We start from the raw sequence: 12,843 nt of genomic DNA, 5'->3' as shown, positions 1-12,843 counted from the left end.
TCTAGACTGTTTTGCTGTCTTATTTTGCTGCTACTGCTGCTGCTGCTGTGTATAATGCATAGGATCTAATCCATTGCACAGGTATTATACTAGCATTAATGGCTGCCACTGCCAGCAAGACCAGGAATACTCTGCCCAGTGTGTGTTTTTGTACTAGACCTGGAGAGTGAGGAGTTGACTTATAAGCCAACAACATGCCAGTCAAATTCTGAAGATTGCATTGAAGTGCATTTCAGAAGCGTGGTGACTCATATTGGCTGGCTAAAACACAGTACAAATACCCGACCAGATTATAAATGAGCTACCATCTCCTTTAGATACTTGCTACAGAGTAGAGAAATACACTGATTCTATTGCGCAAGTTCCAATAAACACACACTATCATCTATCTATCTATATCATCTACCTACCTACCTACCAGTGGCGTAGCGTGGGTTGTCAGCACCCGGGGCAAGGCAAGTAATTTGCGCCCCCTAACCCGTGGATTTGTGCCCCCTAACCCTAACCCCCAGATGTTGCGCCCGGTGCGGCCGACCCCCCCTGCACCCCCCACGCTATGCCACTGCTACCTACCCACACACAAATACATACAAATATTAACTTCTGTGTCTGAGCATAATAAAAACAGTATTATCTGAAGAAGAAAAACTGTTCTGGCTAAACAAGTCGTTCAGGATATTATGTGACATTTGGGTTATACGTGCAGAGTTAGATGTGCAATCTGTTCCTTTTGGACAAGAGACTTAACCACAGTAGATTTTTACATCCACCTTACCTTCTTCGTTTGGAATGAATCCAGAGTGCCTGGGATCATCAGTAGTTTGGATGGATCCCAAGGGTGATGGATACAGGATTTCTGTATCAGGGGGGAGATGGTGGAGTGAGGTGCCATTCTGATGTTCTTGAGAACAAAGAAGGGGGAGGGGGAAACAAGCACATATTATTAAAAGTTAAATGCAAGAAAACAAATTTGCCTTTATTTATTTATTTATTTACGGCTATTAGCCCATAAAGTATGTACAAACATAAAAGCACAGAGGCATAAAAACCGATATAATCGGCACCAGAAGGTGAACGCCATGATGCAGGGGTGGGTCATTGAGCAGAGCCAGATAACAGTTTGGGGCCCGGAGAGCTCCAGGGGACGGATCCCAGAAAAAGGAAAACTGAAGACGAGATCCGACATGCACTCTTCTTCATAACTGTCCGATTAGTTTTTGATGTTGTTGTTGTTTTTGGTGGTTTGCCTTCTTTTGTATGTCTAGAGCACAACCATAGATTTAGCCAACTTAACTCCGGAAATATACAGTGGTACCTTGGGTTACAGACGCTTCAGGTTACAGACTCAGCTAACCCAGAAGTAGTACCTTGGGTTAAGAACTTTGCTTCAGGATGAGAACAGAAAATGCACGGTGGCGGTGTGGCAGCAGCGGGAGGCCCCATTAGCATAGCTGTCAACCTATTGCGGGAAATTCCCTTATTCCAGCGCCGTTTCCCGCTGCTATCCCGGATTGTTAGGTATCCCGTAGACTGTTCCCGGGACAGGTGAGGCTGCTGATCCCTTATTTTCGAGGCTGCTGATCCCTTATTTTCAAATCTGAAAGTTGACAGCTATACCCATTAGCTAAAGTGGTATCTCAGGTTAAGAACGGTTTCAGGTTAAGAATGGACCTCCAGAACGAATTAGTTTCTTAACCCGGGGTACCACTGTATCTCTATCTTCCAGTGCTGTTTCCTTCACTTTCCCTTAGAGTTTATGTTGAGAGCTATTGGCATTCTGCACATCTGTGCGTTTGATGAACCAGGCAGGAAGCCACCAACTGGAATGAAACTCAGCCATTTTAAGAATTTCTGCATGGTTTGGTGTTTTGTTTTGTTTGCTTTAAAGGCAAGCTTCTAGCTCTTGTGACTGTGGAGAAACTTGCTTCATATGGTAGCTATAAACTGTAGACTGTAAACTGATGTAACCTTCCGCCATTTTGTGTGGTCTTTTGTCTATCTGGCTTAGTAGAAGAAGAAGAAGAAGAGTTTGGATTTGATATCCCGCTTTATCACTATCCGAAGGAGTCTCAAAGCGGCTAACATTCTCCTTTCCCTTCCTCCCCCACAACAAACACTTTGTGAGTCGAGTGAGGCTGCGAGACTTCAGAGAAGTATGACTAGCCCAAGGTCACCCAGCAGCTGCATGTGGAGGAGCAGGGAAGCAAACCTAGTTCACCAGATTACGAGTCCACCGCTCTTAACCACTACACCACACTGGCTCTACACTGTCTACACAGTCGTCTACACTGGGGGAAGCAAACCACGTGACCTCCAAGTGCTGTTGAACTACAGCGTCCATCAGCCCAGCAAGCCTGACCAATGACCAGGGATTGTGGGAGCTGTAGTCCAACGGTTACCCAGAGGACACCGCTTTGGCGATGCTTGGTCCACAGCCTGGACTCTCAGCAGCTTGAGATGGGAGTCTTTCACAGCTGGAAGTGAAGATGCCATCGCTTGAACCTGAGATCTTATGCATGCAAAAAATATCGCCCTCCCCCACAGTGGGCTACATTGGGCGCCAGCACATACCTCTTTGATATTGGCTATTCTTTTCCGAATGCTCTTCTTTCTTTCTCATTTTCCTTCCATTGAGCAGAAACTCTCCATTATTTATTGGAGGCAGGTGGAAACTACCTTGGGAAGCCTCCGGGATCTCACTATTGATCATCATCCTCTCCTGTTGCTGCTGCTGGTGATTTTTATGTTCTGGCTCTAAAATGAGATCATTCGGCAAAGGAGGCAGATGCTCATCACAGACATCGACCTCAGGTCTGGGTTCATTACAACTAGTTCCTGAAAGGTAAGAGAGAGAGAGAGAGAGAGAGAGAGAGAGAGAGAGAGAGAGAATAAATGGACTTTATTAACTAACATACAGGTTTTCACAGCATCTTAAAAAGCAGAGACATCACCTTGCCAACAAAGGTCCGTATAGTTAAAGCTATGGTTTTCCCAGTAGTGATGTATGGAAGTGAGAGCTGGACCATAAAGAAGGCTGATCGCCGAAGAATTGATGCTTTTGAATTATGATGCTGGAGGAGACTCTTGAGAGTCCCATGGACTGCAAGAAGATCAAACCGATCCATTGTGAAGGAAATCAGCCCTGAGTGCTCACTGGAAGGACAGATCCTGAAGCTGAGGCTCCAATACTTTGACCACCTCATGAGAAGAGAAGACTCCCTGAAAAAGACCCTGATGTTGGGAAAGATGGAGGGCACAAGGAGAAGGGGACAACAGAGGACGAGATGGTTGGACATGTTCTCGAAGCTACCAGCATGAGTGTGACCAAACTGCGGGAGGCAGTGGAAGACAGGAGTGCCTGTCATGCTCTGGTCCAGGGGGTCACGAAGAGTCGGACACGACTAAACGACTAAACAACAACAACAGGTTTTCACCCATCCTCTCACAGACCCTCAAAGTGTCCCTGTTTTCCAGGGGCCATCCTGGATTTACAGAAGTCATCTCGGTTTCTGATTTGATCCTGGAATGTCTCGCTTTACCGCAGGACATTCCTATTTTCATTGGAGAAACGTTGGAGGGTATGGAGTTATGCGAGCCCCGAGTCAATGAGATAAGTCACTATACAACCTTTAGAAGACATCTGAAGGCAGCCCTGTATAGGGAAGTTTTTTTAAAAATGTTTAATGTTTTATTATGTTTTTAAATATGATGGGAGCTGCCCAGAATTGCTGGGGCAACCCAGTCAGATGGGTGGGGGTATAAATAATAAAATTGTTGTTGTCGTCGTTATTGAATAACAGCTTTTTTGTGTCTGCATACAGCTTTTTTATTTTATTGCTTTATTGAACTTAAAAACAACAACACATAACACAAAATCAAAATTGTCGATAATGAACAATAACAATAACAATAATTTATACCAAGCCCATCCGGCTGGGTTTCCCCAGCCACTCTGGGCAGCTTCCAACCGAATATTAAAAACAATACAGCATCAAACATTAAAAACTTCCCTAAACAGGGCCACCTTCAGTTGTCTTTTAAAAATAAAATAGTTACTTATTTCCTTGACATCTGGTGGGAGGGCGTTCCACAGGGCGGGTGCCACTACCGAGAAGGCCCTCTGCCTGGTTCCCTGTAACCTCACTTCTCGCAGCGAGGGAACCGCCAGAAGGCTCTTGGCCTTGAAGAGTTATCAGTATCTATTACACATTATCACAGTCTTCTTCTAGTTCCGTTGACTTCCCGCCCATTCCATCTAGCTTTAAATGTATATTTATCTAGCGCACTATTTATATTTATTTCCAATAATCGTGGACAGCTTTCTGGGTCATGTGGACTAAACCGCTTCTGGCGCAACGGAACACAGTAACGGAAGCCAGAGCGCACGGAAACGTCGTTTACCTTCCCACTGCAGTGGTACCTATTTATCTACTTGCACTGGTGTGCTTTCAAACTGCTAGATTGACAGGAGCTGGGACAGAGCAACGGGAGCTCACTCCGTCTCCGGGATTCGAACCGTCGACCTTCCGATCAGCAAGCCCAAGAGGCTCAGTGGTTTAGACCACAGCGCCACCCGCAACACTATCTGGAGGGCAACGACTTGGCCTACAAGATGTACTCCGTAGCAGGGATGGGCAGAAGGTAGACCAGCTTCTTCTGGTAGAGATTTGGCTTATTTGCAATAGACAGGCAAGGGTTTTGACTTCTACTTGTCGTGGGTTCAAGCCCCATGTTGGGCAAAAGATTCCTGAACTGCAGGGCATTGGACTAGTAGATCGCCCTCGTGGCCCCTTTCAACTCTACAAGTCTATGATCCTGTTGAGGCCTATTGTTGTTTTACCTCAAGTAAAGCACTATGTGCGCTTTGATTCTGGCAGGGGGAGAACTTTTTGAAGTTAGCACAGAGACTGCCTTTGATGCAGGTACAGAATTTGAACGTAGCTGGGAACAAGCGCTGGGGGAAACATTTATTCTGAGGAGATAACGTGAGCGATGCTATAACTGGTATTGCCCAGGATGGGGGGGGGGCGTTCCCCTTTACTGAATGCGCACCTGCCATTTATCTAGGGTGGGGGTGGTTTTACCTCTCAGGTTTTTTGCCTCGGGCTCCCTTTCCAGCTGAACAAGCAATGGGAAGGCCACAGGTTCCTTGGGAAGCTTTCCAGATTTAAGTTTTTCCCTATAAGCTCCGGACGAGTCTTCGGATATCTGAGGTAACCTGCAAAGCTCTGGCACCTGGGGAAAAACAAAACTTCAAAATGTTTTAATGTTAGGGGTTTTTTTGGGGTGTGTGTGTGTTTTTGACAGCACTCATTTTGACACCACCCATTTCCAATCACCCCAGATGGCATTCCTGAAAATTGTTACCCAACTCTGCTTAGGGAAGGGCTCTAGAGGTGGGCAGAGTTTCTGGTTTTGGAACTATTACGTTTTCCTGCATGCATTCAATTGTAAGCATTCTGAAGAATTGGGAGAATCCATGTTTGTACTTGTAGTTTAAACACAACACTAGGAACCTAGTTAATGATGCTTAATCCCCTTTGATTTCAGTGGGGAAATGCCACCTTGTCCTATGTGCGATTACTCAAAAGTGAGCCCCGTAGAGATTAATATGACTTACCTATAGGTAAAGGAGCATAGAATTGCAGCCTAAGCCATACTTAACTTCGCTGTGCTGCACCCAAGGGTGTTGCCCTCTATTTCACTATTATTCATGTGTATTGTTTTGGGATTATTAGCTGACAGTTCATCAGAAGCAGAAGGCTGCCAGGAATGGCATCACCGTTCACCATTTTGCAAAACAACTTTTTTTGGTGTTAACCGCTACAATGTCAAACCAAAAAAATGCTACCTAAATCATGCTGCAATAGTAAAGGTAAAGGGACCCCTGACCGTTAGGTCCAGTCGTGGACGACTCTGGGGTTGCGGCACTCATCTCGCTTTACTGGCCGAGGGAGCCGGCGTACAGCTTCCGGGTCATGTGGCCATCATGACTAACCTGCTTCTGGCGAACCAGAGCAGCGCACGGAAATGCCATTTACCTTCCCTCCAGAGTGGTACCTATTTATCTACTTGCACTTTGACATGCTTTCAAACTGCTAGGTTGGCAGGAGTAGGGGCCGAGCAACGGAAGCTCACTCCGTCGCGGGGATTCGAACCAGTGACCTTCTGATCGGCAAGTCCTAGGCTCTGTGGTTTAACCCACAGCGCCACCCGCATCCCGCTGCAATAGTAAAACTATGAAAAATGTAAAACTATGAAAAAGGGATTGCTGGGCAGGCTATGTCCTTCCCAGATTATTTTAATTTTATTTTATTTTACATATTATTAATATTAATATTTATTAATATCCCATCTTTCTTCCACCATGGGACACAAAGCAAATCACATGGGATTTCAGAGTGGTCTTCAATCCAGGCCTGGGCCAGTCCTGGACCTACTAAACTTTTGGGAGTAAAACAGAAACAGACCTTCTTCCTATGTTCTTCCATGACTTCACTTTGCTCTGGCCTTGTTCCTGGTTGAATAGGATAGAACAAGTCTGTAGTCACAGGGGTTCCTTTATCTCTCTCATGTTTGCCCTTCAGATACTTTTGGTTAACTGTGGAAACCAAGAGGAGATGAGAGATCAAATACAGTCATCCTGATCAGAGATGGGGAGAAATTTGGTTCCATTCACATTCTAATGCAAAACGACTTAATCACCATTTTTCTGAAACAATATGCAGACCAAGATGCGAAATTCAGCAGGTGGAAACATACTGATGGAATTTTCTACCTTTGTCCTGCATTTAATCCTGCGTTTTGAGACTGTTGCCAATCAACAAATTATTTGCCTCTGTTTTTAACAGGCAGAAACAATTGCTGTCGTTGGCAATTCTCAGAACATTTTGAATGGCTCACAGCAGCCTTAACTTTCTTACCGCTGTATGTGATCTTTTTTCCAGGGAAGAAACCTCCATAGAAAGTCACGTGGGATTTCTCACACCAAAGCTCGGAAGTATCAATGCTGGTTTTCCCAGTTGCTTGATGATCTCTGGGTTGGTTTGCCGCTTCTTCACTGTGGTCTTGGACCTCCCCATCTCGGTGAACTTCCACCAATTTGTCCTAGGAGATGATACAAATGCACACTTGAAAAGCAGCATTTATGGGAACATAGAGGGTGGTGCTGTGGGTTAAACCACAGAGCCTAGGACTTGCCGATCAGAAGGTCGGCGGTTCGAATCCCCGTGACGGGGTGAGCTCCAGTTGCTCAGTCCCTGCTCCTGCCAACCTAGCAGTTCAAAAGCACATCAAAGTGCAAGTAGATAAATAGGTACCACTCCGGCGGGAAGGTAAACAGTGTTTCTTTGTGCTGCTCTGGTTCGCCCGGCTCCCTTTGCCAATAAAGCTGTACGCCAGCTCCCTCAGCCAATAAAGCGAGATGAAATCCGCAACCCCACAGTCGGTCACGACTAGACCTAATGGTCAGGGGTCCCTTTACCTTTACCTAGAGAGCTGCCTTATACCAAGTCAAACTACTAGCTCAGCATTGTGAACAACAATGTCTGGCAATGGTTCTCTGGTCCACTTCATGCTTCAGATTTTGGACGACATTAACGAGCAGCAAACAGTAATTTAACTAAGTATATATTTATGTGGTGTGGGTGTGGGAGTCCACTTACCTTGGGCCACTAAGCAGCCAATAATACTAATAATACTAATACTAATACTAATACTAATAGTGTTTATTATTTGTACCCCACCCATCAGACTGGGTTGCCCCAGCCACTCTGTGTGGCTTCCAACAAATATAAAACATAATAAAATATCAGACATTTTTAATGCAGGGCTCATGGACTCTGGGATTAAACTAGAGGTTTTCTTTAAAAAACAAAAACAAAAAACTGCTCTACTCACCAACACTTCAGTTTTAAGCCAGCAGAGGGAGGCAGGTGGTGCAAAATTCAAAGACTAAAGGGACAGTACGGAACACCGGAGTTGATTTATAAAGGATCTCAGCTTAGAGCTTTTCCACATTTAACTTTTGCCCTGCTCTTTCCAGGCACAGCCCGCGATTTAAAGCTGTGTGTCCAAGCGCCCTTTGTTTTGCTCCAGAGCTTTCCCCGCAAAACCCTCTCTTTTAAAATATATTTTTAGAAAAGCGCACCCCACCCCCGAGACCATTGCATTGTAACTACCCAACCTTCCAAAATTTCAACACCTCTTTGCAATGGTTTGACCCCTTTCTGTTTGAACAGTACACATTCTACAAATACCTTCCATATCTCCCCCAAATCATTTCTCCTGCATATTCGCCGTCTTACCTCAATAGCACATGTTAATTTATCATTAACAGCTATCTCCCACACCTCTTTATACTGTTCTTCCGTTTTATATTCACCTTGCCCCTTCCAAAGCCCACTCGTTGAAGCTGAACCGTAGCAGACGGCAACTGGTGGAAAACCCACAAAGGTGTTTGCTCCGATTGAGCACCAAAGATCAGGTTTTCACAGGGGAAGCTCTGGGGCAGAAAAACAACAATGTTCGGACATGGAGCGTTGCAGACCTCTGCCTGGAAAGATCGGGCAAAAGGTGGATAAGCCCTTAGTTAGGCCAAGGGAAGATAAATGAAGGCTGCCTAAGTCGGGCCAGTATTACAGCATCACTCTACAATACTCACAAGGCTTTCCTACAGGTGTGTTGCAGGCACACACACACAGGGCATAGCTGTCAACTTTTCCCTTTTCTTGGGAGGAATCCTATTTGGAATAAGAGAATTTCCCTTTAAAAAAGGAAAAAGTTGACAGCTATGACATATGTGTTTCCAACACCCTATGTGAAGTCAGGGCTCATGAGAGAACAAAGTGGTATCATGTGGAAAAGAGTTGTCCATAATTTGCTTGAAGGGCCTGGGAGTCTGTAAGTTGACCAGAGAAAGTGGAGAAAGGTTCTTGCTGGAACTCACCATGAGCGTGTTAGTTTCTGTTTTATCAGGTTTATCAGGACAACAAAGCATGTTTGGCTTTGCTGACTTCTGAAGGGTGTAAGCAAAGCACGAAGCACATGCAATTGAAGCTGCAACATGCTAGGGAATGTGTTCAGAAAGGACTCATAATGGTGTCCTACATGCCAGGTAATGAAATTCCTGCTGATTTATTGTCCAAGGTTGTTCCAAGGGATCAACACTGTACCTATGTACAGAAATTGGGTTTGTACTGAGATTGTACTGACACGCTGCCCAGTGGTGTTCACAGAAAGGGGGAGGATGTTAGTTTCTGTTTTGCCACTGAGCAGCTGCTTGAAGTCACAGGACTCTGTTTAGATTCCAGGGATTCCATACTATTGGCAGTCTCATGGGAGAGGAGACGGGATGTGACGTTAGTGGTTTCCTATTTCCTTTGTTCCTTTGTTCAGTTGCTCTCTGCTCTCACACAGAGAGGATGCATTTTACTTTGCTCTCCGCGTAGCTTAGAAATGAAGCATAGCATGTAGCCAAACCTCTCATCTCTATCCTGTGCTGGAAACTCTGCTGAAGAATGTGCCTGAGGCCTCATCAAAGGCTCAGGTCATTAAACACGTCGGGAGGCGATTCCGAAGACTAGGGGGAATAAAATGAGCTTTATCAGCTTGGCCGAGGGGAGATCCAGACAGAACGCCCCCCCCCTGTTCTCTTACAATGGCAATGGCGTCCAACTGAGAAGCACCGGAACGGAGTTCCGGGGAGTTCTTGATGGAAAAAAGCCCTGTTTCTAGGCCATGAAGAAGAAGGAATTTCAACATGTGCACCCTCTACAACAATACCTATGGCCTAACAGTGGAGTGGGGACGCGGGTGGCACTGTGGGTTAAACCACAGAGCCTAGGACTTGCCGATCAGAAGGTTGGTGGTTCGAATCCCCGCGACGAGGTGAGCTCCCGTTGCTCAGTCCCAGCTCCTGCCCACCTAGCAGTTCGAAAGCACGTCAAAGTGCAAGTAGATAAATAGGTACCGCTTTGGCGGGAAGGTAAACAGCGTTTCCGTGCGCTGCTCTGGTTCGCCAGAAGCGGCTTAGTCATGCTGGCCATGTGTCCCGGAAGCTGTACACCGGCTCCCTCGGCCAATAAAGCGAGATGAGCGCCGCAAGCCCAGAGTCGGCCACGACTGGACCTAATGGTCAGGGGTCCCTTTACCTTTACCTAACAGTGGAGTGAGGCCCTAGCCATTGGTCATGCTGACTGGGGCTGATGGGGCCACAGGTTCCCCATATGAGCATCTCACACACCTAGCCGGAAACTTTGGTCTAGTTATTAATACCTCTGGAATCCTGCTATATGCAGTGTGCTGGCTCCAGGTGGACTCCTTTGCCGGCTGCCGTGGAAGGTGAAAACTCAGTTTTCTTACTGAAATCCTTAAAGGAATACGAGCTCTTATTCTGGCATGTTTTCCTTCTTCATAGCTTTCCCCCAGCTTGGCTTTTTCCTCATATTGTTTCTGAGATGAGGAAGCAAGTCCTGTCAGACAGGTGAGCGTGTGAGTATCATGGCACAATACAAAGCAGTTGTATTGCTGTTGTTTTGTTTTCATCTTAATTTATAATGCCTGGAAGGCTTCTAACCAGTTTACAAAACACAAAAGAACCTGCACAACATTGTTAAAATACAGAAAAAGACACCATAATTAAAACGCGCAATGAAACAAATCCATCAAACATTAAAATGTCAATTGTCATGATTAAAAGGTGCAATAAGACAGTACTATTAAAACAGGGGGCTCGTGGGGGGCGCTGTGGGTTAAACCACAGAGCCTAGGACTTGCCGATCAGAAGGTCAGCGGTTCAAATCCCCGCGACGGGGTGAGCTCCCGTTGTTTGGTCCCTGCTCCTGCCAACCTAGCAGTTCGAAAGCACGTCAAAGTGCAAGTAGATAAATAGGTACCACTCCAGCAGGAAGGTAAACGGCATTTCCATGCACTGCTCTGGTTCGCCAGAAGTGGCTTAGTCATGCTGGCCACATGACCCAGAAGCTGTACGCCGGTTCCCTTGGCCAGTAAAGCGAGATGAGCGCCGCAGCCCCAGAGTCGGCCACGACTGGCCCTAATGGCCAGGGGTCCCTTTACCTTTACCTTTATTAAAACAGGAAAAAACTTTGACCTTCCTGATGTTACTATACTACAACCCCCACAAGAACCTTCTAGCAAAGGAAGATGGGAGTTGAAGTTCAGCAACATTGGGAGGACCAAAAGTTTCCCCACCTCTGCATTAAAACAACACAGCAATTAAAACAGCACTTAAAACAGGAGACTTGGGTCAGGAGATCAAGGGAATGTCTATGTAAAAAGTTGCATCTTCAAAAGCCAGCGGAATGCCAATGCAGATGGGGGCATCTCGTATTTCAGCAATGAATGAGGGCCGCTGCTTGAGAAGGACGCAACAGGCATGCGCCCTGCACCATTTTTGCGAGTCTCACAAAGTAGCGCTAGGCTCGCAGGGTGCGGTGAGCACACCCCTCAAAGCAGGGCGGTGTCAGACACGTTGGCTGACTGGGCTCCCCACTGTACCAGTGTGGTGTAGTGGTTAAGAGCGGTAGTCTCGTAATCTGGGGAACCGGGTTCGCGTCTCCGCTCCTCCATATGCAGCTGCTGGGTGACCTTGGGCCAGTCACACTTCTCTGAAGCCTCTCAGCCCCACTCACCTCACAGAGTGTTTGTTGTGGGGGAGGAAGGGAAAGGAGAATGTTAGCTGCTTTGAGGCTCCTTAAAGGGAGTGAAAGGCGGGATATCAAATCCAAACTCTTGCACAGCCAGGCAGCCAGTGCAGTGCAGTGCAGCGCAGCCCTGCTCAGCTCTTGTGATCGGGGCTTGCTCCAGCAGCAAACCCCGCCCCCAGGTCTGCTGTGCGCGCCCTGGCGCATGCACACCCACCCCGGGCACCAGCAAGGAACGTTCTGCCATTGCTCAGGCATAACCATTGTTGGGTTCCATGGGGCTTACTCCTAGGTAGGTATGCCTTAGGCAGTTTTCAACAGTTATTGTTATGTACTGAGTTGAATGGGATCCAGAATGCAGCAGCCTGATTGGTCCTAGAACAATAGGATCCAGAATGCAGCAGTCTGATTGGTCCTAGAACAGCAGGATCCAGAATGCAGCAGTCTGATTGGTCCTAGAACAATAGGATCCAGAATGCAGCAGTCTGATTGGTCTTAGAACAATAGGATCCAGAATGCAGTAGTCTGATTGATCCACAGGAGCCACCCAATCCAGCTCCAGGTAGAAGGGAATCCACAACCTGATTGGCCTACAGGAGAATCCCGGAATTAGCCAATCACGCGGGGCCCATTGTGTAAATAATGTATATAAGGCAGATATTCTGGGGGAACTTCCATTCCTCCTCACCACTATGAGCTGAATAAAGAGCATGAAATCCACTCTCGACTCTGAGTATAGTTCAGTTATGTTTACATTTTTGTTTTTTGGGGGGGGTTCCCACTCTTTACTACTGAATCAGAACAAACATCCGCCGGGTGCTCCTCAGATGGACGTTTGCTCCAATTTAGCGCTAAAGAGCGGGAAAACGGTGGGGCAAACGGAAAACTGTTTGGAACTGTGTTTTCCGGACACAGGACAAGTGGAGGTACAGTGGACCCTCGGGTTATGTACCACTCTGGATACATAATCTTCGGGTTGCGAAAGCGGCAAACCCAGAAGTGTATTCTGGGTTTCGCCGCTTGCGCAGAAGCGCTCTATCACGCCGCACGCATGTGCAGAAGCGGCACCTCTGCTTACTGATTTTTCAGGATGCGCACGGACCCCCGAAACGAATTAAATTCATAACCAGAGGGTCCACTGATTGGGTGAGCCCTAAGATAATTTGCCCCAGGGCAGTAG

At 46.6% G+C, this 12,843-nt stretch overlaps 1 protein-coding gene across 2 annotated transcripts in view; it reads right to left on the bottom strand.

The window, feature by feature from the left end:
- Nucleotides 1–12,843, bottom strand: part of KIAA2012 — an 81,518-nt gene that overhangs the window by 53,435 nt on the left and 15,240 nt on the right. For both annotated transcript variants that reach the window (XM_081200398.1, XM_081200399.1), the window contains exons 5-10: nucleotides 10,276–10,472; nucleotides 6,924–7,107; nucleotides 6,471–6,601; nucleotides 5,085–5,235; nucleotides 2,572–2,835; nucleotides 776–901 (exon numbers count right to left, since the gene is read on the bottom strand). In XM_081200398.1, the coding sequence (XP_081056524.1) occupies nucleotides 776–901; nucleotides 2,572–2,835; nucleotides 5,085–5,235; nucleotides 6,471–6,601; nucleotides 6,924–7,107; nucleotides 10,276–10,472 (1,053 nt within the window). The remainder of the gene's footprint in view (nucleotides 1–775; nucleotides 902–2,571; nucleotides 2,836–5,084; nucleotides 5,236–6,470; nucleotides 6,602–6,923; nucleotides 7,108–10,275; nucleotides 10,473–12,843) is intronic.

This window comes from Podarcis bocagei (genome assembly GCF_964188305.1).
Source record: "Podarcis bocagei genome assembly, chromosome: 1".
NCBI classification, from domain to species: domain Eukaryota; kingdom Metazoa; phylum Chordata; class Lepidosauria; order Squamata; family Lacertidae; genus Podarcis; species Podarcis bocagei.
Note: the sequence above shows the minus strand (reverse complement) of the source record. Positions and strands in the feature narration are given on the sequence as shown.